General features: G+C 46.2%; 1 protein-coding gene across 1 annotated transcript in view; it reads right to left on the reverse strand.

The window, feature by feature from the left end:
* Nucleotides 1-1,436: 1,436 nt before the first annotated feature.
* LOC146976638 (max-binding protein MNT-like) overlaps nucleotides 1,437-23,058 on the reverse strand; it is a 24,951-nt gene continuing 3,329 nt past the window's right edge. The window contains 7 exon segments of the mRNA XM_085796548.1: nucleotides 1,437-1,662; nucleotides 2,934-3,314; nucleotides 3,316-3,596; nucleotides 5,510-5,702; nucleotides 14,907-15,018; nucleotides 15,351-15,392; nucleotides 16,700-17,369. Coding sequence (XP_085652674.1) covers nucleotides 1,483-1,662; nucleotides 2,934-3,314; nucleotides 3,316-3,596; nucleotides 5,510-5,702; nucleotides 14,907-15,018; nucleotides 15,351-15,392; nucleotides 16,700-17,369 — 1,859 coding nt within the window. The 3' untranslated portion in view covers nucleotides 1,437-1,482.

Genomic DNA, 23,058 nt, shown 5'->3' on the forward strand with positions numbered 1-23,058 from the left:
ATTCAGAACTGATGAACTGGAGGCCTGCTGCTTGTCCAGACTAACAGAATCAAACGTTCACAGTGCTAGCTTTGGAAAAGGATGGTCTTGGAAAAGAAAAGAAAAGAAAAGAAAAAGAACACACATTGATTGGATTATGTCAGCTGCTGTACCGATCCAAACCCACAGTGATGGATGATAGTTTCAACTCTGTGACAAAAAAATAAATCTTACATTCAACTGCAACTTGTCAAAGTCCGCAGAGCACAACAGACAGCACCGCTACGAGTCCTCACTTTCAAAATAATCACTATATTAACACAGCCATGGCATGCATTCACGGCATGCAGACACACGTCCTACTACCATTTGCCCTACGAGACGGCAGAGAAACACACTGGACTAATAAACTCACGGGCCTTTGTCAGGTTCTCGCATTCAGAATCCCTCGGGCTGAGCTTTCATTTGTACGCACGCCACTTGTCTGTCATGATTTACATTAAGGGGGTCATGGAGGTGAAGAAACCGTGATTCTGTTTGGCAAAAATATCTTTAAAATATTAGCAGCTGTGACAAAAAAACCTAACTTTACTCTAAAACGTTGACTTGTGCTCAGTGTACGGTCGCCAGCACGTCTGAAGGACAAACAGGAGATAAGAGACGTTCTGATTGTCCTCTGGTTCCAACACTAAAAACCAAAACCCTCTAGTGCTGCGGTCTGTGGGACGCCTGTAGCAGCAGACGTTTTATTACAACAACCCCAGACGACCAGCAGGTGGAGCTGTCGCTGCAGGGTGTCGTCACCGAGGACTGCAGCTCCTGATCCGGAGCGGGCGTCGGGTCCGGGCCGGGGTTTCTCTGCGGCGCTGCAGCATGTGGCCTGTGCCGGGGAGGAGGAGCTGCTGTGAATCACATTCCCAGTGTTGCTGCTGCTGCTGCTGATGGCAGCGCTCCGACTCCGACCGCCACAGTCACAGCTCCACAACCCCAACGCAGCCTCTCCCCGGTGGCCGATCCACGGCCGGCGAGCCGAGCCGAGCCGAGCCGAGCCGAGCCGAGCAAACCCACACAAACACAAACGCCGTCACAAGTGGCGGTCGTGGACGCTGAGCTGGCAGCGTGACGTTTCCCTACATGAAGACGTGTTTGTAAAGCTAATATGAAAATGAGTCGACTCCTTCAGTCTGAGATAACACAGAGTGAGGCTCTTAGAAACACATCTGTCCCCTGCTACACACCCACATGACGACCGCCCCGACGACCACACGCAGCCTGGAGCGTCCCGGCGTTGGGGTCCAGCTGTCAGGGCGCCGGCGCGGTGCCGACGGAGGTTTGCGGTTTGTTTTAGGAATGTTCCCGGTTACTCTTCGACAGCGGCGATGCTCGGCGTGATGTTCTGTGTGCGGAGCGGCGGCGGCGGCGGCGAGGTGTCGGCAGCTCTCTGGGCCGAGGCCTGGCGGTCCGCCTCGGGGAGGTGAGGCCTGGCGGTCTGGCCGGCGGCGCTCAGGCCAGCTTCAGGGTGCTGATGGGGAAGGAGGGCATGGTCACCATGGTCACGGGGTTGAGCACCGTCTGCCCCACCAGCTGCGGGTGGTGCGCCACCATCTGGGCGCTCACCGCCGTCTGCTTGCCGATGATGGCGGTGGTGGCGGCGCCGGGCTGGCCGGGGGCGGCGCCGTTGACCTGCGGGTAGAGATGTCACGATTATAAATTTTCTTGGTACGATTATTGTCAGAGAAATAATCACGGTGTTACGATTATCACGATTATTATGCATTAATTAATTTCACAACACTATGAATGTGTCAAATCAAATATAGTCAAAATATAATTACATTACTCACTGTTTACACAAAATATTTCAAGTATCTATTAAAGCAGAAGTAAGTGATATATTTGTGTTAATATAAGTCTTAAATAGTTGTATCTTCCGACAGCAATCACTTACATAGAGTGTTTGGTCTGAAACACGGGTCTGTCAGTCACTCTGCTCTGCTCTGAGCCGAGGAGAAAACATTTCTCGTATCCTACAGTTTTTATCCAATGAGGAGAGAGAACGGCATGCAGGGCTGTGTGTGCAGCCAAGGGATGCGCCTGAATGTGGCGACGTAGGGACGAGGACTGTTATGGTGCGTTCAAGGAAACTCGTAACTCGTGTTTTTCCGACCTGTGAAGTCGTACTAGTTCGATCTGGTACGAGTTCACGGGTCAGAAGTTACGAGTGGCCGTTATAGTGACTTTCACAGGTAAAACAGGTCGGAGAAACACGAGTTGCGGGTTACCTGGAACGCTACAAAGTCGTAAGTTGTGACTTGAAGCTGTAATTTACGGTTTCAAAAGCCTGCCTGGAACGCAGCATTAGCCAAAACGACCGGATCGCTTACTTCTGCTTTAATATATGACCAATTATTAACCCCCCAGGGGAAGTGTTTGAAATATTCAGGTCATAAATTGTCATCAAGGGGTGGTGCGTGGCGCAGTGGTTAAAGCGGCCGCCCCATGTAGAGGCTACAGTCCTCAACGCAGGCGTCCCCGGTTCAAATCCTGCGTCAGGCAGACCTTTCCTGCATGTCACTCCCTTCTCTCTGCCTCCCCCTTTCCTGTCTATCTCACTATGAGCTATCAAATAAAGGCAAAAAAGCCCAAAAAATATATATATATAAATTGTCATCTATACCAAATTTACGTTTATTTTAATAATTTTTTGTTTTATTTTGCTGTTTTTTTAAAATACAAATGACACGCTAACATTTAAATTCCTACCAATTCAATGTTACGTTAGATAAATGAACCAGTATCTGTGTATTTACCTTTATTTTTGCGCACAGCTGCCGATATGGTTCCGACATCACATTTTTGTGAAAGTAACGGTATTTAGGAATCTTTACGATTAAATAATTGTGGCGTTTAATAGCACGATTAATTGTGAAAACAAGTAATGACATGATCCCTACCTGCGTGTGGGCGTGGCTCAAGGCGTGGGCGATGTGGCCCACCACGGCCGGCTGCGTGACGGCCACGGGCTGCTGGTACAGGCCGGGCAGGTGGGGGCTCAGGTGGGCCACCGGGTGCACCGTGATGTGGCCGATGGGCTGGTGGTGGGCGGGGGCCAGGTGCACCGAGCCACCGGCGGCGGAGGAGGAGGAGGGGGAGGGGGCCAGGTGGGCGATGTGTTTGGGACCCCCTCCCTGGATGACGTGGTTGACCGCCTGGATGACCGAGGGGTGGGACACGGAGGCGTGAGCTATGACCGTGGGGTGGAGGTTGGCCGCCGTCACCATGTGCGTGTGGGTGGGGATGAGGGGCTGGGTGGGAGTGCTGCAGGTGGGGGGGGGGGGCCGCCGTGAGCGTGGGGGGGGCCGCGGCGGGCTTGGACAGCGGCGGGTGGAGACGAGCTTTGTGCTGGATGGAGATGTGCTGGGTGATGAAGGAGGTAGTGGTGGTGGTGGAGGCGGGGGTCAGGGTGGGGGTCAGGGTCAGGGTGGGGGTCTGACTCTGAGCAGCCGTAGAAGAAGTCTTGAGTAGCTCCGGTTTGACGGTTTGAGGCACGGTGGGTAAGGCGGTCTGTGCTCCGGGGGCCGTGTCCTCGTCCAGGTCGTCCATGACGTCTTCACCCTCTGCAACAACAACAACAGAGGAACTCACTCAGTTTGATCCACAGCAGCTAAAACTACAACATGTTTGTACATGATTAGCATCACTTTAAAGCAGAAGTAAGCAGAATGTTTGTGTTAATCTAAGTCTTAAATAGTTGTATCTTCCGACAGCAATCACTTCTATAGAGTGTTTGGTCTGAAACACGGGTCTGTCAGTCACAAACTTTCCTTGTATCTGAGACCCCAAATTTCACATATCGGTATCACCTGTGAGGGCAAATTCTAGTTGTGATTGTTTTATTCCTATACACCCCTAGATTAAGTTTTGATATGATAGACCTTGCTGACTGGCAGCTTTATAGTATTTATCACCTCTTAAAGTAATAGACTGTTGCTGTTCAAAAATGAAAAAAGTGCCTTCCCTGGAAATCATCTTAGATTATCCACTGCCTCAAGCCCTGAGAAAAAAATACTAAGGTTCCTCCTTCAAGTTTCTTGGTCTGTTGCCTCACTGTACGAAGCTCAAGTTGCTCAGGCTCTCCCTCCAAGCCCAGATATTCTGCTAGGTAACAACATTGTGCACTCCGATCCATCATCTAAGATGGCATAGGTATCAAAGGTTTTGTCCTTGTTAGAGAGTCTCACATTAACAATTTTGGGCCTTTCACAAACGAAATCTGGCGCTCTCTGTTTTACCACTCCCTTGCTTGCCCTCGTATCGATCTGCCTAGACTGGACAAAAACAGACGCGCGGACACCATGAAAATGAAACACTATATTCCCTGTGACAACTGGCCAAGGTAGTCCACAGTCAGTTTACATGTTCATGTTACAGATCCGATCTGAGGCACTTTAGAGGAAAAAAAATCGGAATTGGGCCACTTGAAACATGCAGTGTAAAGACGGCCTTTGTGCCACTTCCAGCCTCAGTAGGACAGATTCAGGAGGCTACACAGTTGAGCTCCAGAAGAGGAGGGGCCCAATTTGAATGTTTTGTTTACAAACTGCAACGAACAAAACTCCAGACTCTACCTTTAACAATGGATATCACACAAATGGACATCCAGCGTTCCATACATTTACCGCAACTATGACAACTAGTGAAACCATGGTAGCGTAGACATACAATTCCACCGGAAGAGCAAAACCGGCTTCTGTTTTGGACGTTCGGAAACTTGTGGACTTGTGTTACGGAATAGCACTACAGTTACCTTTCCTGGTAATTAGTTACTTTTATAATGTAGTAATTAAAGCAGAAGTAAGTGATATATTTGTGTTAATATAAGTCTTAAATAATTATATCTTCCGACAGCAATCACTTACATAGAGTGTTTGGTCTGAAACACGGGTCTGTCAGTCACTCTGCTCTGCTCTGAGCCGAGGAGAAAACTTTCCTTGTATCCTACAACCTTTATCCAATGAGGAGAGAGAACGGCATAAAGGGGCAGTCCTCTCTGTGTGTGCAGCCAAGGGATGCACGTGAATGTGGTGACGTAGGGACGAGGACCAATAGATCCATGACGAGGGCGGGGGCTGCTAACTCCGTCGGCTGACAAGAAGTTAAGGTGCGTTCAAGGCAGCCCGTAACTCGTGTTTTTCCGACCTGTGAAGTCGTACCAGTTCGATCTGGTACGAGTTCACGGGTCGGAAGTTACGAGTGGCCGTTATAGTGACTTTCACAGGTAAAACAGGTCGGAGAAACACGAGTTGCGGGTTACCTGGATCGCTACAAAGTCGTAAGTTGTGACTTGAAGCTGTAGCCAAAACGACCAGATCACTTCCTTCTGCTTTAAGTTACTGGCTCAGTTACTTTTGGAGGAAACCCCTCAGCCCCTACAGCCAGCGCTCGTGGCGACTGCCCCGTGGCCCCAATTACTTTTTAAAGGTAAAGTACCCAACACTGGTCCTAATAGGAGGACAGGGGAGCGTCCTACCAGAGGCGGTGGAGGTGGAGGCCTGGTCCTCCTCCGGCTGCACCGTCTGTCTGAGGACGCGGTCGATCTCGATCACGTCCATCCACTGGCTCAGGTCGTTCTTCAGCTCCGCTAACCGCTGCTGCGTGGCGATCTTCTCTCTGGCCAGACGCTCCATGTCGTGCTCGTACTCCTTCTCTTTCCGCTTCAGCGTCTGAAAGGAGAAGACATCAAAATATTTCAGTCACCGGTTTGTAAAAACATTAAACTGTGAGCTGCCGCGGCTGGTAAATGTACACCCAGCTAAAGGTTTAATAGGTTCACATGTGCAGTGTAATGCAATAATCCAATACAGCTCCATAATAAACCATGTCTTTGTTTAGCCGTAATGTAATGTTTAAGGCCTTAGTTAGTTTGTTACACTGCACTAGACTGGTTTATGTTCTGGACTGGTTATGTAAATGTAATTTGACTAATTACTGGAGGCACTGTTGAATACAACGGACTGAGTGACCGAACAACACAGGTGATGACTGGACTCAACGCAACCTGTGAAATGTTCAGATGTTTCTACCATCTCATCAACCTAATTCTTTATCAGTGAGGGTATAAAACAATAGATTTATTTTCTTTTTGTACAGGGACCAAGTACAATATTGAGCGTAACTGTTGCCATTTAATGCGTTGTACCAGAGTTAGCTTAGAGCTCATCTGCAGTCATTTGGCAAAACAAACAAAAAAACAATATAGCACATACGTAAAACTCAATCGACACAAAGAATACTTCTGTCAGACTTCAAACATAAGCAATACAAATACAGTACACTACTGTGTAGTCAGTGAGTTTAGTGAGTAATGTTAAACATCACATCAAACTACAATCCATCTGAAAGTTTATTTTGGTGCTGAATTGTAATTTGTGATGAATTACTGTACACATCACAAAAGTTGCGGCTGGTAAAGGTGAAGCTGATGACATGGATTCATAGAGTTGTATAGATCTGCAAACCCAGAACACAATGCTCTGAAGTGGACCGTCCTGTCTGTCAGTACTTTCCTGAGTTTTCATTGTTAGTGTTTCTCCAGTAGGTAGTGCTGCTGAAGTAAACACTCTGAGTACTGACTGTACTGTCACTACCACCCTGACAGGAGCAAACCAGCTCTGTGACCCAGGTCCTGTTATTGTAAAGCAATAAATCCATTTCGTTGTATTCTGATGGTCAGTCTGATTATTTCAACAATAACACAGAACAGCCTCATCATCCTCACACACAATCAGACATTAAGCTTCACTAAATCAGGTTAATTCATTGTAGGTCTGGTGTTTACTGCTCTACACCAACAAACTCCTCCAACAAACCTCAGAAACAAACCTTCGTGACACCCATGATGTCTTTACTGCTGATTAATCAGGAACATGTCCAACAAGTAGCGATTTAAAAATAAACCCCAGACCAACGCCTGCAAAATAACACAGCTACAGAAGCACGAGGGAACGAGGGAGGGATGGAGGGACAGGAGGAGGGAGGAGGGAGGAGGGAGGAGGGAGGAGGGAGGAGACAAGTCTGGAAAGTAAGAGGTGCTTCCAGGCAGTGGCTCTGTGTGACCTAATTTCCCTTAACTCGTCAGCTGACACGGGCAAAAGCAAACAAACTGAGCTGGACTTCCCTGTTACGAGGCAACTGGAGGAAAAGTTGAATGTTCAACAAAAGAAGTAACACAAGAATTGTGTACACAGACCAACACTGGGCCCCTAATATACTAAAAATGGGTGTTGTTAGGACATGGAGCTTTGAAGTCAGTGACTTTGTATAATGTATTAATCATCAACTCCAGATCAGCCAATCAGAGCCGTCCAGCAGCTTGTGTGGTGTTCACGACAGCATGTGAAATGTTTGACCAACAACCTGATGACTCAGGATCATGAAGGGCCACAGCCTGGACTTCCTGTTCAAGCTCATGTCACCCGACCGTGACTGTGTGAGCGACATTTCTGCCTGAGCTGCCTGCATCTACAGTAAAATACACCGCACACACACACTTGTACATAAATAGCGGAAGGGGACAAAGGCGGGCGCTGTGGGACTCGGCACCTGTCTGGAGTCCTGATCCAGGATTAGAAAGGCCTGGGCCAAGCAGTCTGCTCAGGCCGGGTCCCTGTGTGGGGCTGTTCACACAAATACAAACACAGAGGAAGGCCTGTTGACGTTAATGTGGCAGCAGAGAAGAGAGTTAGAATTCATTCATCTTCACAATTTCCTGATATTTTTGTCACGTTCGGAGCTTTGTGAACGCAACGAATCAAGAACAGTGTGTTCCTGACCGCACTGTACCGCAGCCTGAACACACCGACCGACGGCGTCCTTGGTCTCAAAACATGATGTACTGAAATGCCCCCATCTCTGGTTGTCATGGAAACTGCTGAAAACCACTCAAGGTTTCCTCGGAAACCTAAAAGACCACGGGCACAGAGGTGTTCTGCAGCGTTCCCTGTCGACATGTGAAGACTAGGTTTTAGCGCCCGGTCTGGATGGAGTCGTTTTAAAGTCTTCTGTGTTTATGTCTTTTAGAAACCTGAGTCCGGCACATTTACACTGATGCTTAAAGGGACAACGAGGAGTTTCTATTTGGTTATAAAAATAAGTCTCACGTTAATGTGGATGAATCTCCACTACCCACACTTGTTAATGGGCCCATTTTCGATAAATACAGTATATTGTTTTGTCTCTATCGTTATTTTGTTATTATTAGTGGTGGCAGAAATGCTGGTCGAGCCGACCAGCGTTTCCTTACTTTCGGTTTCGTGGCGAGTCATGAGAATAACGCCGCCGAATCTCCGTTTATGGTGGGAACTACGACGGTATGTGATCGTCTTCCAACCTCTGACTTTAATTCTTGATCAATGAAAACATGAGTCTGTCTTGCGCCGGTCAAAGAATTTCACGGTGCTCGGAGGCTCATAAATGTAGTGTGGAAACGGTTCGCTTTTCCAAAACTCCTCGTTGCCCCTTTAATGCGTCAGTGTTGATGAATGTGCACTGTCCCAGTTCAATAAATAAATAAATGAAATGAAATGAAATGAAATGAAATGAAATGGACGGGACGGAACTGCCGGCTGCCTCCCTGTTACTCTCATGTGTTAGCAGCCAGCCACAACTGTGCATGCCACACACTATGAGTCATGGAGAGAGAAAACGGAGGAGGGGGAGAACCGCTCCACAAACACCCAGACCCACTGAACTCTGCCTGGTCCAGAGCTGCTGCTGCTGCTGCTGCTGCTGGACCGAGACCCAGATCCACCTGGACGCCCCGTCTGCAGCAGATGGTCCCACATGACTCCACCAGCCTGCTCATCATGTGCCAAGGACTTTGTTTCTCTGCACACGGCCACACCCCTACACACACACACACACACACACACACGCCGCTGTGTGAGCGAATCTAGATCAGCGCGGGGACGGGGCTGCATTATGTGCACGTGTGCATGTTAAGTGTGAGAGTGTGCGTGCGCATAAGGTAAACACCGCTCCAGCGCTGTCACAAGCAATGCGAGTGTGGAGCACATGGCCCCACAGAGAACGGGAGAGGGAGGGAGGGAGAGGAGAGGAGAGGGGAGGGAGGAGGGGGGCAGATAGCGGGGGATTGAACGAGAGCAATACAAGCTGTACTCACTGACTCACTTATGCAGCAGTCGGGGACAGACTGGGTTTTCTTAAAGGGCCAGCGGCGGCAGCAGCAGCAGCCACGTTGCCGACATGCTGGAGAACCTGGCTGACTGATCAGGCCTCTCTCTGCTCACAGGTCTTGTGACAGCGTGCTGCTAACCATAACCCCTTGTCTCGCTGCGCCCTGGAGCTGAACACAGAGCTGCACGTGGTCTCTGACTGACACAATAAAAGGCTTGTCTTTGGGGAAGAAAATACTAAAATCACACCTTTGTGTGTGCAAGCTTTGTGTCGCTCACAACTGCCCCAGTTACCTCATATTGGCTGAAGATTGATTGATGGTCAAGACTAAAAAATATTGTTATTAAAATAAATAGCTGTGTTGTGGATAGTGCTGTCCTGTTGTGAAAAACAACTGAGGAGTATTTTAGGAGAAAGACTAGAAAAAAGATAGTGTACATGTTTATGAACTGCAGTAAATGTAATGGTGAATTGTTTTTCGACTCAAATCCACCAAACTAAGCTGAGACCTTAAGAGAAACCTTGAGATATTTCACAAAAGTGACCTCGGCTGCTCAGGAAAAACTGATGACTTCATTGTTCCAGGCTGAGAATAAAAAATGTCGAAGCAATAAGTGTGACTGTGTTTTAAGGCGAAGCTTCTTGGTGAATGTCATTAACCAACAGAGCTGGGGGAATATCAACATGTACACCTCCTTATTTTATCTTATCTGTCGTCATTCTCCCCCCGCCAGATGGCACAACGCGCATCAGACTGAACTGTGTGGGGACGAGCGGCGGAGGAAGACGTTCAGTCAGCTTTCAGGGGAGGGAGGGGAGGGGTGGAGAACGAGGCGCGAGCTGGAGTAAACCGAGCCTTGTGTTTACCGCTCCGTGTTCCCTCCCTCCCCTGCTGCTGGCGGCTAAGCCCGCTGGTACGCTCAGTCCTGCCTGTTGCGGCGCTGGGCGGGGGCCCAGCACGGGGGGGGTGACGTCACGCGGCTCAGGCTAGCCATGTGCTTTGCTGCTCATGTGGCCTTAAAAGCTCAGAGAGGCAGGAGGGAGGGGAGGGGAGAGAGGAGGGAGGAGGAGGAGGGGGAGTGGACAGGAGGAGCTTTAATGCATCAGGACTTATTTTACAGCTTTGGGTTTGGCAGCGCCGTCACCACAGACTCTAGGGAACAAATGTGATACATTGAAAAGTAAAAAGCCGTCTCCACATTTAGCTCTGCTCCGGGTAGAAGCTGAGACTCACTCCGCCGAGAAGCAGCAGCAGCACAATCTGTGCACAAACATGCGGAGGCTTCAGCTGCTGAGTCATTCCTGCCTGAAATGAAATGAGGAAGTGTAACCTGAGCCGCGCAGCGATTGGCCGAGAATGTAGGAAACTGATCAGCATTCGACCACAAAAGGGCCGACAACCGCCACCGTACTCGCTGCCAGGCTCACACCAGAGATAACAGGCAAAACTAAACAAATGAGTTGTGATGCCGAGCTTATTAGGACCTCAGTGTTAAAGTGCAGGCTGGGGAGGGAGGGGGGGGGGGTGTGGGGGTGCGTGCAGGCAGGACACGCGTCTGTACCACCCATGTCAAGATGAGTGTGCACGTGTTTTGTTGTTTTTTTTTTCTCCCCCCCCCCCCTCCGGCCCTGCTCCACCCTCCCAGCTCCACATCAGTGAAAAGCCATCTTGTGAGGAAGCGCTACACACGAGTAATCTTTCAAGAGCAGCTCAACTGTTGTGACCTACAACAGATAAAGAGGCAGCACCTGTCTCGGACAGGGATTTACCCTCATATTGATGGAAAGTTGTCTCCGCTTCAGGAGCGTTTATCAACAACACTCAGTCCACGTTGTCCAGCTGTTTGGACATTTCTGGAGAAAATAAAAAAAAGGTACCAGTTGTAGCAGATTTGTTTCTATTTACATATCCTTGGTCCAGCTCAGATGCTGTGATAGGAGAAAAAGAAGGCAGGTCAGTCTGCCAGTCGAACACAACACCCTTAACACCGTGTTGCTTAATCACACAGGGAGGAGGGAGGAGGGAGGGGGGAGGGGGGCGGGTGGAGGGGGATTGGGTGACGAGCTCTGCACCCACGCTGTCCTAGTTTCCCTCTGTATCCACATGCAGGAAGGAATAAGCAGACTGCTGCTTCTTCACACAGCATCAAATAAGCATGGCTCTGTCCTCTGCACAGTTTACATATGTAAATATGCACCAGTTATATAACAATAAAGGATGTGAACAACCACAGGTTGTGTCTCTAAAGCAGGCTGGGCTCTCATAGGAACACCACATATTATTATTCTATATAACCACATAACCTTTTTTAATTACTACATCGTTGTAACATCAAATCCCACCATAACCAGACAAATAACAACAATAACAACTGTCTAGACCGACCGTAGAGGTTCTGGTACAGCAGCACTAATACACACAAACATATGGCGGTGGCTCTTAAACCACAGCACCTGATGCCATGTTGGAGCCAGGATCTATCTATAGGAGGACACCAACACTGATCCACGGTCAGCAGTGCTCAGCAGCAGCACAGTCACAGTCTGACAGACGTTAAGTAGGCCAGTGGTGCAGCGCTGGACCTTTGCACCAGCTGTTTACAGCCAGGATGCTCACACACACTAAAGTGCTTTAAAAGACTTGGTGAGTCATGTATGAGTGCACATGGTGGAGTGGACAGAGCTAGGAAGACTCTCTTTAAACGACACAGAGCAGGAAATGTTTCTGCCATTCTTCAGTACAGGATCATAAAACACACACAGACGCTGACAAAAGGCAAAAACAAAAAAAAAAAGTGCTAGAAAAAGCAGAATGGGGCTAAAATCAATATGACGGCTGAGCAGAAAGACACAGGAGATGTTTCTGAGAGATGATAAAGTAGTTCATTACTCAACAAACTTATATGATTATTAATTAACGGTAATATTTGAAAGAACGAATGCCTAACTCCTCTGCTTATTAGTCTTTTTTAACAGTTTACCGTGTATCATTTGATTCCCTCTCTTTAGACTCCACCATCCTGAGCTTCCCACCCTCAGACTGCAGACAGAGCTCTTATCTGTCCCCAGAGTTAGACACCAGTCAGCAGGCTGCAGGGCCTTCCTACTGACAGACAACAGACTGACAACACCGAGGCCTTTAAATCCTCGGTATTTGCACCTTGACTTTCATTTAGTGGCTCATTCTTAACTGACGGAGCCAGTGCTCTCCCTCCTGTGGGCCGGTGTCAGTCCCAGTCAATCTGTTCAGTTTATTACCGCTAGTAAAGTCCATGTGGTCCAGAGGAGCTTCCCACTGCGTCTCTAACACTCTGTGTTCACTTCCTAAGGGACCTGAGTGTCTCTCTAGTCTCTTCCCTTGTCACTACACCACCAGCCACCCTGGCTCCACCTCTCTCATGGCCGTCAGTGCCTCAGTCCATCTCCTTTTTGTATTTGTTTCCTCATGGTATCGGCCTTCGTGGTCAAGAGATGGTTGTGAAGCATCGTTTCTATTTGTTGGCAGCACCTGGAAGCTGACCTCCAATCAAGTTCTATATTGGTGGTTATAGGACGAATCTCCTTGTTGTTTACAACTACTTCCGGGTAGAAAACCAGCATTCGAACAATAATGACGGACGAGAGTTTCGCTATATATATATATATCTAATTTTTCATGTTACTATATCACCGTTTAGACTAATCTGATGTTTGTAAAGTTTATAAAACCAATGATTGGACAAACATTACTATTTACGTGTGCACATTTTTGTAGTTAGTCATGGTTATCATAGATTAGCCGGGCTAACGGTTAGCTACCTGTTTAACTTTAATAACTCAGTGACTCAATAAACGGTCCATGAAAAAATATTTTCTCCAGCGGATATCTGAGTTCCAACATGACTGAGCTAACTGGAGTAGTTTCATGTCGTGTCCCACAACGGGAGGGTTTTAACAGCTGACGTCCTGCTGTTAGCTTAGCTACCGCTGTTAGCTTAGCTACCGCTGTTAGCTTAGCTACCGCCGTTAGCTTAGCTACCGTTAGCTGTCCCTGTCAGCTGAATCACTGATGCTTTCTAGACACCGTGATTCCCCCAAACTGAATAAATACAACACATAGCAACACAAAACACACACACAGAAATAGTAATGTTTCTTCAATCATTTCAGATTTGTCTAAACGGTGATAGGGCGTGAAAAATATGATATATAGCTAAACTCTCGTTCGTTACTATTGATCTCATTCAAATTACGTGCTGGTTTTCTACCCGGAAGTAGAATGTAAACAACAAGGTGATTGGGTCTATAATCAATACTGTTGTCCAGACTGTCCACACTTTAAATCCACTGTGTGTTCATGACACCTATTTCATATTTGTCATAGAAAAGGAGGCTTTTTGATTTGTGATTTGTGTTATTTGCGGAACATAAATAAAACCTTGCTGGGCCTTCTAAAGCAGGAAGTTGCATTGTGCCAAGAACCAAGTACAAACAAGCCTTTGTGAGATTCACAAACATCTGACAAATACACTTGACAGGCTGAAGCTTATAGGCTCAACAATATTCTGTTTATACAAAGATACAATACATAACTGACAACAGTTTCATATCTGGTGTAAATGTTTAGCCACAGATCTTTTGCCCATGATAAAATAAGCACCACATGCATGTTGGACTTCTTCTGTCCAAGTTCATTGAGCCACATCTGTCCCGCCACATATGTGTGGTGGCCTGGGAAAACCCTTCACATGGTGGGATTTTGACATTTTCATTTTTTGATATTTCCATAAACTAGACGTTTTCAGTCATTCATAACTGTTTGAATAACTGAGATAGCCCTTTCAGATCAAAAGTTATGGGCATTTTAATCTATTATGACCAAAAAACTGAAAAGTGAGAAAAATGGCTTTAACTAGAACGTTGCTGTTTTAACCCTCTAAAGACGAGTGTTTTACAAAACATTAAACAACTTCTGAACCGTTTATGATAGAGACGAGCTGTAAACTGTATCTGAATCGTGTGATTTTCTGCTTTCCGAGGGTCCTTGAATGGTGCCTCTATGACAAGAAGGGGCCGTATAGGGTGCATGTAATCACATAGTACGGGAACAGACGCTAACCCAGCGTAGCATCGATGCTAATCCGAACGTAGCATCAATGCTAAACAGAACGTAGCATCGGCGCTAAACCGAACTCATCATCGGCACTTGCACAAGTTTTACAAAACATCAACAACCGTTTATGATACAGATCAGCTGTAAAAAAGCATCTGAATTGCGGGATTCTCTGCTTTCCGAGGGTCCTTGAATGTTACCTCTACAATAACAACGGACCTGTCTCCTCTAGCGCTGCTGCTGCGGCTCAGCTGAAAAAGAAACGCTTTACTCGCCACAAAAACATAAAAATAAGTAAGTCTCCGTTTTGTTTTCTTAAAATATTTATTCACCACGATGTAGTAGGGAGTTCAAAGTACCAGAATCACACAAAATATCAAAATCGTGGAAATAGTAGGCCTACTTTTCCACCTATTTTGGCTATTTGCCACAATAGAACGTCCGCGACATCCGACGGGTTTTCCCAGGCCGCCACACATATGACAACAAGAACAGATGGCCAGGTCGCCTAAAGACTGAGCCACCTCTCCTCCAAGGGTCAGAGCCATTCATATAAGAATAAGGGCCCCCCCCCCATACAACAGTCAGCTCACCGTGACAACTAAAATCACAATCGCGGTCAGAGACACCAGTGGCTTACCTGGATGTATCTCAGAGCACTTCTCAGCACACTCAGGTTGGAGGTTTTCTTCTCGTCGATGTTGGGGATGTTCTTTTTCAGAGTCTCAAAGCACTCCTTCAAGTGTGCTCGTCTGAGGAACACAAGACAGAGGGGGGGACTTGAAACAACAGAAACGGTGTCAGAGCCGCCCTACACTTTATTCTACGTACAGATCAGATCATTACACCACAAAACCTCCAGGTGATGATGCTCGAAAAAAGATCAAGGATAGCATTTAAATCAGACTTTTACAAACAAACAGAGGCTGTGGACTTCAAAGACTCAGACTGATCTATCAAACAAAAGCCACTGGGGGGGGGGGGGGGAACTATCATTCAAATAAAACAATAAAAAAAAATAAAAAAAACTCAGTTCTCTCGCTTTTTTAAAGAGGCCCTGTGATAGACAGATAGTTAATCCTACCTGTTTTTCTCAAGCTTGTTATGTACTTCTCTTGTGCCTGCCCTGTAACAGCACAGACGAGAGCACAGTAAGAATTTGGTGTCCAAAAGGGCAGCATGACAAAAAATAATCAAAAATCAACCAAAACAGAGTTGTCTCACTGTCTGTCGAGCAGAAAGTCTGGTGACAATATTTGGTCAGAGATATCCAAGACATGGTAGAACTCAGAATCTAGTCTTTGACATGGTTGTTAATTACTCTGTAAAGTGGACCGTCTCAGTTCTGCAGCTAAAAAAACAACTCTTAGTCGGCAGCTAGACAGATGACATGTGTTCTGGTGGTTTAAAGGTGCTCTAAGGCAGTGGTTCTCAAACTGGGGTCCGGGGACCCCCAGGGGTCCTTGAGAGGGTTCAAGAGGGACACCAACTTTTTTTTAAAGAAATCTTACCACTTTTTTCTAGAAATGTTTAAACATTTTTGGAGAAATTGTACCACTTTCTCCAGAAATTTCTCAACAATATTTACTAAAATTCACGCCAGTGGCCCTAATTTGACTGTACATCGACTAAAAAAGTAACATTTTTTTTGTCTCAGAACAAATATCTGGTGTATTCCTGGTGTTTGCTTCAAAATGTTGTCCAATGGGGGTCCGTAAAGGGATAGTTCACCAAAAATTGAAATTGCACTCATTATCTACTCCCCCTCATGTGGACTAATAAGGGCTGGGAGAAGTTTCAGAGTCCTCCGTGGCTTCTCTGAGTTACAGGGGGTCTCGGCGTAGCAGTGCATGTCCATATAACGGTTACAAATGGATACCACTTTTCTTCGTAACAAAAAGACACACCAAAAAACATCCAAATACCTCCATGCTGGACAGGCCCTGGTTCGTCCAAATTTGACGAACCAGGAAGAGGAGCTTTGAGAAGCTTCCGCTACAAAACAAGCTTGAAATATAGACTTTTTCTTTTTTTCGGGACAATTTCGCATTTCGGGGCTTCAATACAAGACGGACATTACATACGAGCAGCATGGAGGTATTTGGATGTTTTTTGGTGTGTCTTTTTGTTACGAAGACAGTTGGTATCCATTTGCAACCGTTATATGGACATGCACTGCTACGCCGAGACCCCCTGTAACTCAGAGAAGCCACGGAGGACTCTGAAACTTCTCCCAGCCCTTATTAGTCCACATGAGGGTGAGTAGTAGATAATGAGTGAAATTTCAATTTTGGGTGAACTATCCCTCTAATGTAAATAAGTTTGAGAACCACTGCTCTACGGGACGTTTTAAAGGTTGGTATTGATTGAGAAAACACAACAGATCAATTAAAAACCAAGAGTCAACGGTAAAACGAACAGGTTCAGACTCACCCTCCGGGCCTCTTCTTGCTGTCCAGCTGGCGGCCGTCGTCGGGAGGACTCCCCCGGCTGTTGGGGCCGTTCTGGAGAGGAGACTGCTGGAGCACCGGCCCCGACTGCTGTGGGAGTAAGGCGTGCTGCTGCTGCTGCTGGGGGGGGGGGGACACGATGGAGCCGGGGTAGCGCTGCAGCAGCTGATGGTGCGCTTGCTGCTGCTGCTGGGGGCTGGTGGCGTTGTTGTTGTTGGTCTGATGGGCGATGAGCTGCGGGTGGAGGTGGCTCTGTATCTGCTGCTTGTTGTGGCTGGCGGTCAGCACCGAGGTCGGGGGGTCGGGTTTGGGCTGCGGAGAGCGCGCCAGGGGGGTGGCGCTCCTGCTCTGCTCCTGGGGGGAGTGAGGGTCTCTCTTGCATGATGAGATCAGCGGGCGGGCGGCCGGAGGGGAGAGCGTGGCGACGGACAGAGTGGGGGGTGATCCGGCGGGGTTGGGGGTGACCACGGGGATGGGGATGACGGTGATGGGCACGGAGGAGGGAGGCAGAGAGGGGGGGGCCGGGGTGGGGGTGGGGTGGCACTGGGCGCGAGGCTCCTCTGCTTTACAAACATTGTTGATGTGAATGGAGTTGTAGTTGAGGTCCAGGAGCCTCGGCTGCTCCAGACGCAGCTTCTCCTTCAGTTCATCCTCTGTGGGACAGAGACCACAGGTTGGTTAGCACGACACACACACACACACACACACACACCTCACTGGACCGACACACTCCAGATACTAGACAGATGCATGGACACTAGGGGTGTGACGAGACGAGACAGGGTTCACGAGATCGAGATGAGACGAGATTTTAAGAAAACTACAATGACAAAATATCTGACTGGACCAACAGACTTTTATTTAACCGAGTTGCACATGCATTTTGAAATGTTTTATTATAACTATTAACATGCATGATGTAAGCACGAGCTTTAAAGCTATAGTGCGTAACTTCTACGTGTCTGTAAATATCCGTTTCACCCACGCCACTACAAGAGGAGATGATACAACGCTGATTAAGCCGTTCAGCTCCTCAAACGCCTCACGGTATTTTTCAGTATTTGTTCTTTTTGTATTTACTGTCTTGGAGCGACTTTCCCGCGCTGGCGGACAGGAAACGACCGAAACTACGTGTTTTACTCGGTTTTACCTGACAACGAGACGGGAGGAGGGAGAATATTTCCCTCTTTTTTTCAAGTTTTTTTCAAGTGCAAACAATATTATGTGCAGTGTTTCCTCAGGGATTTTTTTTTAAGTAGTGGCAGCACTGTGTAGTGGAAAGGGGGTGCAAAGTAATGGTAACTGGTAGTGGAAACCCTGCTTTACATTTTTTTAACATAAAAAAAAAAAATCTTGTGAGAGAGATTTTTAACGCGACGAGACATATCGTCGAGTTTGATCTTGTCACACCCCTAATGGACACCGATGATTACATCTGCAGGACAGTATCAGGAAGGGCATAACCCTGGCCTGTAGCTAGTTACCTGACATACAAGATGACAACTGATGAACAAAGCTGGACTACTTAGCTGCCATAGTAGTCAAGATTTTCTCATTATATGGTGTGGATGGTTCCCATCCCTACTGCATGTGTGACAAAGTGAAGAGCACAGCACACAGGCTTCTCCACACGCGGCAGCAACAGAAAAAAAAATTAACTTCAACACCCAAAACTCGTGTAACATGACGTCAATGGCAGGGTTGTGTTTCACCCAGCAGTAATGCCATTTAAACTGGAAGAGGAGGACAAACATTTGGCAGCAGCAGCAGCGGCTGTAGGTCATCTCTAACTCCCTTTTCTCTTTTTATGCAGTCGCTGGTTGTGGTCCAGCACCGACCACCAGGAGCATTAGGAGAGTTTTAAATAAGCAAACGGAGAGAAAACTCACAGAACTACAGTATGTCCTACTTTGTGACAGGCTTTTGTCAAATTTGGTCTAGCTTAAAGCTTTTAATAAAAGCAGTTTGTTGGCGTAATGGAGGAGCATGTTGCTGTAATGTAATCCACTGACTGAGTAGTGTCAGGGAGGTGGGAGCAGGTCTGCACCACCTCTAACAAAGCTCACACTGAAGGAGTCCTACCACCAACATGTGTAAAAACATCTACGTGTGACCTGTAGGAACATGAGAACATAAGACGGTGTGAAGAGATGGAGCTGCAGCGTTCGTCAAAGTACCATCGACTCCCTTCAAAGGCCCCTGCTCCATAATGTATGGATGTAGGAGAGAGGGGGGCTGTCTTGTTGCTATGGTAGCTGTGATGTCCCACGTTAGAGATCAAGTAGGTGTTGTTAACATTGTTCTGAAAGAGAGCAGGGTCACTGCAGCATTACACATACACACCGTTGTAGCTATGGATCTACACTTCATTACACAGCAGGACGTTCGTTAGGAGCCGGTGAAAACGTCAGTGTTAAAGAGACAATGAGGAGTTTCTATTCGGTTATAAAAAAAAGTCTCACGTTAATGTGGATGAATCTCCGCTACCCACACTTGTTAATGGGCCCATTTTCGATAAATATATCGTTTTGTCTCTATCGTTATTTTGTTATTATTAGTGGTGGCGGAAATGCTGGGCGACCAGCCGACCAGCGTTTCCTTCGTGGCGAGTCATGAGAATAACGCAGCCAAATCGCCGTTTATGGTCACAACTACGACGGTAACTGAACCTCATCGAACCTCTGACTTTAATTCTTGATCAATGAAAACACGAGTCTGTCTTGCGCCGGTCAAATAATTCTACGGTGCGCGCGGAGGCTCATAAATGTAGTGTGAAAACGCTTCGCTTTTCCAAAACTCCTCGTTGTCCCTTTAAAGATCATAATGAATAAACTTGTCACAGCATGGACATCCCTATGGACCCTGCTGGGTCTCCTGCATCATAATCAACACCTTCCTGGTCCATCCAGGTCATAAATGCAAGTAGCTGAACCTTCAAGCAGCTTTAGATCATCAGACCTGCGTCCACAGTGAATCTATCTGACAATTTACAAGAAGTGGAGCTGTCCTTGATTCAACCCTTGTTGGCTCCATCTCCATAACAAGCGCACACTGAGCAATAAAACTTTCACAAGGGCAGAGTGTTTACTAGGTGTGCCTAATAAACTGGAAACTCAGCATACAATACCTTGACGGATGCCTGCCTTTCCTATCTATTATTTAGACTTAAAGCAGGTCACACATGCAGGCAATGCCAGAAATCTAGTCACCTCCCACCTTTTTTTCCTTTACTTTTATCATAGCAGTGTACTTTCTTTCCTTTTTCTTTGGTATTGTTGTTCTTCTCACTTGTAAAGTACTCGTACTAACGTGGAAAGCTGGTCAAGGCTAATGAAACAAAGATGAGGATTGGACTAGAGGAAATATGACGTACAAGTACAAGAACACAAAGATCTACTGTAGTCAACAAGGGAGGAAAAAAAGACTTTTAAAGAACTTCAAGCAAGTATAACTGTGTATCTCATCTGTGTTTCTTGAGTTTGTGTTTGTATGTATGTAGGCTAAATGTCAAATACAAAATCAGTAAAAAAACAAAAAACAGGTTACGGTACACATTTCTACCTTGTAAATGACACCAATTGTTTTGTAAGCTTTGTATAAACCAGCAGAGAATTCATCATTTGGGTTGAAATTTTGTAAAAATAAATAAATAAATTAAAAGAAAATAAAAGAACAATGTGTACAGGACTTTGTAACCTACAAAAAGTTGTATTTGTCTATGAGTGAAAGAGTTTAAAGTTCAGGAACATTATAGCCCTGGTGACTGACACACACACACCCTTTTTACTGAGGCTTGGTCCATTACAACAAACAAAGAAGCTGCAGGTATATATTTCTATATGTTCTGTTTTCTTGTAATGTGAAACTGTTTGTATGGAAAGAGCGGCAACTTCTCTGAAGACTGACTTTCATTATCCAGAAGGAAAAAAAACAACATGTGACAGAAAAGACATTTCCATCTCTTCAGTAGCCTACATTTCCTTGCTACTGGACTGTAGAGTCCAGTATGGGACCTTTTGCTGCATATGTCATGTTACACTGTGAGGAATATTAATATTTCCTTCAAATTAAAAAAAAAAAATCCAAAAAAATCCAAAAAAATCCAAAAGAACAGGATGTACTAGTTGGTGTGCTGGGCAGATTTCATAAGCTGCTCCACGGCTGCTTATAGGAGACAGAAGTTAGTATTGTGGTGCTGACACACACTAAGCTGAGGAGTCCTTTCCTGAGAGTAAACCTATCAAACACCTACAAAAACAAGAGGGGTTCTGTAGACATTATATAACTGCAGCAGCACACAGAGAAACACTGGCCTACTTTCCTCCACACAGTGACCTGCTCTACAGTAGCAGAGAGAGTGGAGGGAGGGAGGAAGGGAGGGAGGGAGGGAGGGGAGGAGGGGGAGGACTCTGCTCTCCCAGTGCAGCAAGGCGGGAGGAGCCGGGAGAGGGAAAAAGTAGGAGCTCTCACTCTGACCCTGTTCTGAGGACCGCAAACAAAACTGTAAACCTCTATTCTGCCTGTTGAATCAAGAGGCAAAGAGAGAAACAATGGTTGTGTAACATTTGGCACAAACAGCTTCAACAATATAGCAGCAGATTCATGATTATGTAGGTAGGGTGATGTTGTTTACAGTAACACAACTGAGCTGCTGTATTACCTTGACAAGAGGATGGAGAGAGCAGTTTTCTATTTTCCTTGTTAAGCCAATTTCATGTGTGACTACAAATTTTAACAAAGTTTAACGAATATGTTCCATTGTCACAGATGTGTTTGAAATAACACATATTAGTTTGTTTTTAACTTTACCTAAAGGACTTGTTTTAGTAAAGTATTGTGTCGTCTTTATAATGCTCTTTCCCTAGAACACTCACATCTGATCTGTCTATGTGAATTTATGAGGATAATAATTACACATACTATAATATTGATTTGGTGGGTGTAATATAGACTAGAGCTTGCTTCAATATCATGTCTCAATTTAATCTCCCGTTGTGACGTTCAATTGCTTGAGCAGGAGAGTCATCTTCTGCTACTTCACACACTGTAATAGCTGTTAATGGTAATCTACTGTCATGGCATGGAGCTGCAAATGTATGTGTAGCCATTAGATCATCAGAGCATAGCCGCATTGACATTTAAATATAATTTTCATGGCTTTTCTAATGATGGGCACTATTGTATTTACAACGCAGTGCATGATAACAGATGAGGACCTAATAATAGTTATCATATTTGGAAAACACTTTGCTATCTCATAGTGTCATGGTGTGCAAATTGCAGCCTTCCATATTATTCACATCAGGCTAACAATCCTTTCACAATGTGACTATAGGTTACTACATAAACATCTTCATATAATATCTGATCATTTGCAACACGAATATGAATAATTTGCAGCCTAACAGATGTTGTACCAGTAAAGATAAATATCTACGGCAACAATGAGAGTATGAATAAATGATGGCACTAATTATGAAGTGGTGATGACCATCAATTAAATTAAAGCCCCAGTGTGTAACTTTACAAATACATAAGTGGGTGACGCACCGAACGGCTCGGGGAGAAAGTTTTCCAGGTAGCGCCTGTTAAAACTGTCACCACTGTGTAGTGTGAGGAAGGACGGAGGCACTGGTGTTGCATTCAGGTGCAGTCAGGCAGACGGCCGTCGGCAAACCAACTGGATGTCATTTTACTCAACAGAGAAAGACAGTAAAACGTGGGTCAGGTAAACAATACGACATCACCATGACAACATATTGTCACGCCTGTATTGTTTTGCCTCATGCTGGCAGACCACTCGTTTACATAGAGGCTTGTTTACCTGTTACATGCAGCGTCTGTTGTCTGTCTGACGTCTGCCCGATTTCATGTGAATGCAACATCCAGAATACGTTCCGAAATGCAACCGCACCGCTAGATGGGGGGAATTCCTACATATTAACCTTTAAAGCAGAAGTAAGCAGCAGAGCAGAGTGACTGACAGACCCGTGTTTCGGACCAAACACTCAATGTAAGTAAATGGTAAATGGTAAATGGACTTGCACTTATATAGCGCTTTTCTAGTCTCTTGGACCACTCAAAGCGCTTTACAATGTAATGGTCACATTCACCCTTTCACACACATTCATACAGCACTGGGCATAGAGCAGGGAACTAAGCATTCACACACATTCATACCCCCATGGACACATCGGGGGGCAAGTGTGGGTTCAGTGTCTTGCCCAAGGACACTTCGACATGTTGACTGGAGGCGCCTGGAATCGAACCACAGTTAGTGGACGACCCGCTCTACCTCCTGAGCCACAGCCGCCCAGTGATTGCCATCGGAAGATATAACTA

This window comes from Trachurus japonicus, chromosome 13 (assembly GCF_045865225.1).
Source record: "Trachurus japonicus isolate A0001 chromosome 13, Traja_1.0".
In the NCBI taxonomy this organism is placed as follows: Eukaryota; Metazoa; Chordata; class Actinopteri; order Carangiformes; family Carangidae; genus Trachurus; species Trachurus japonicus.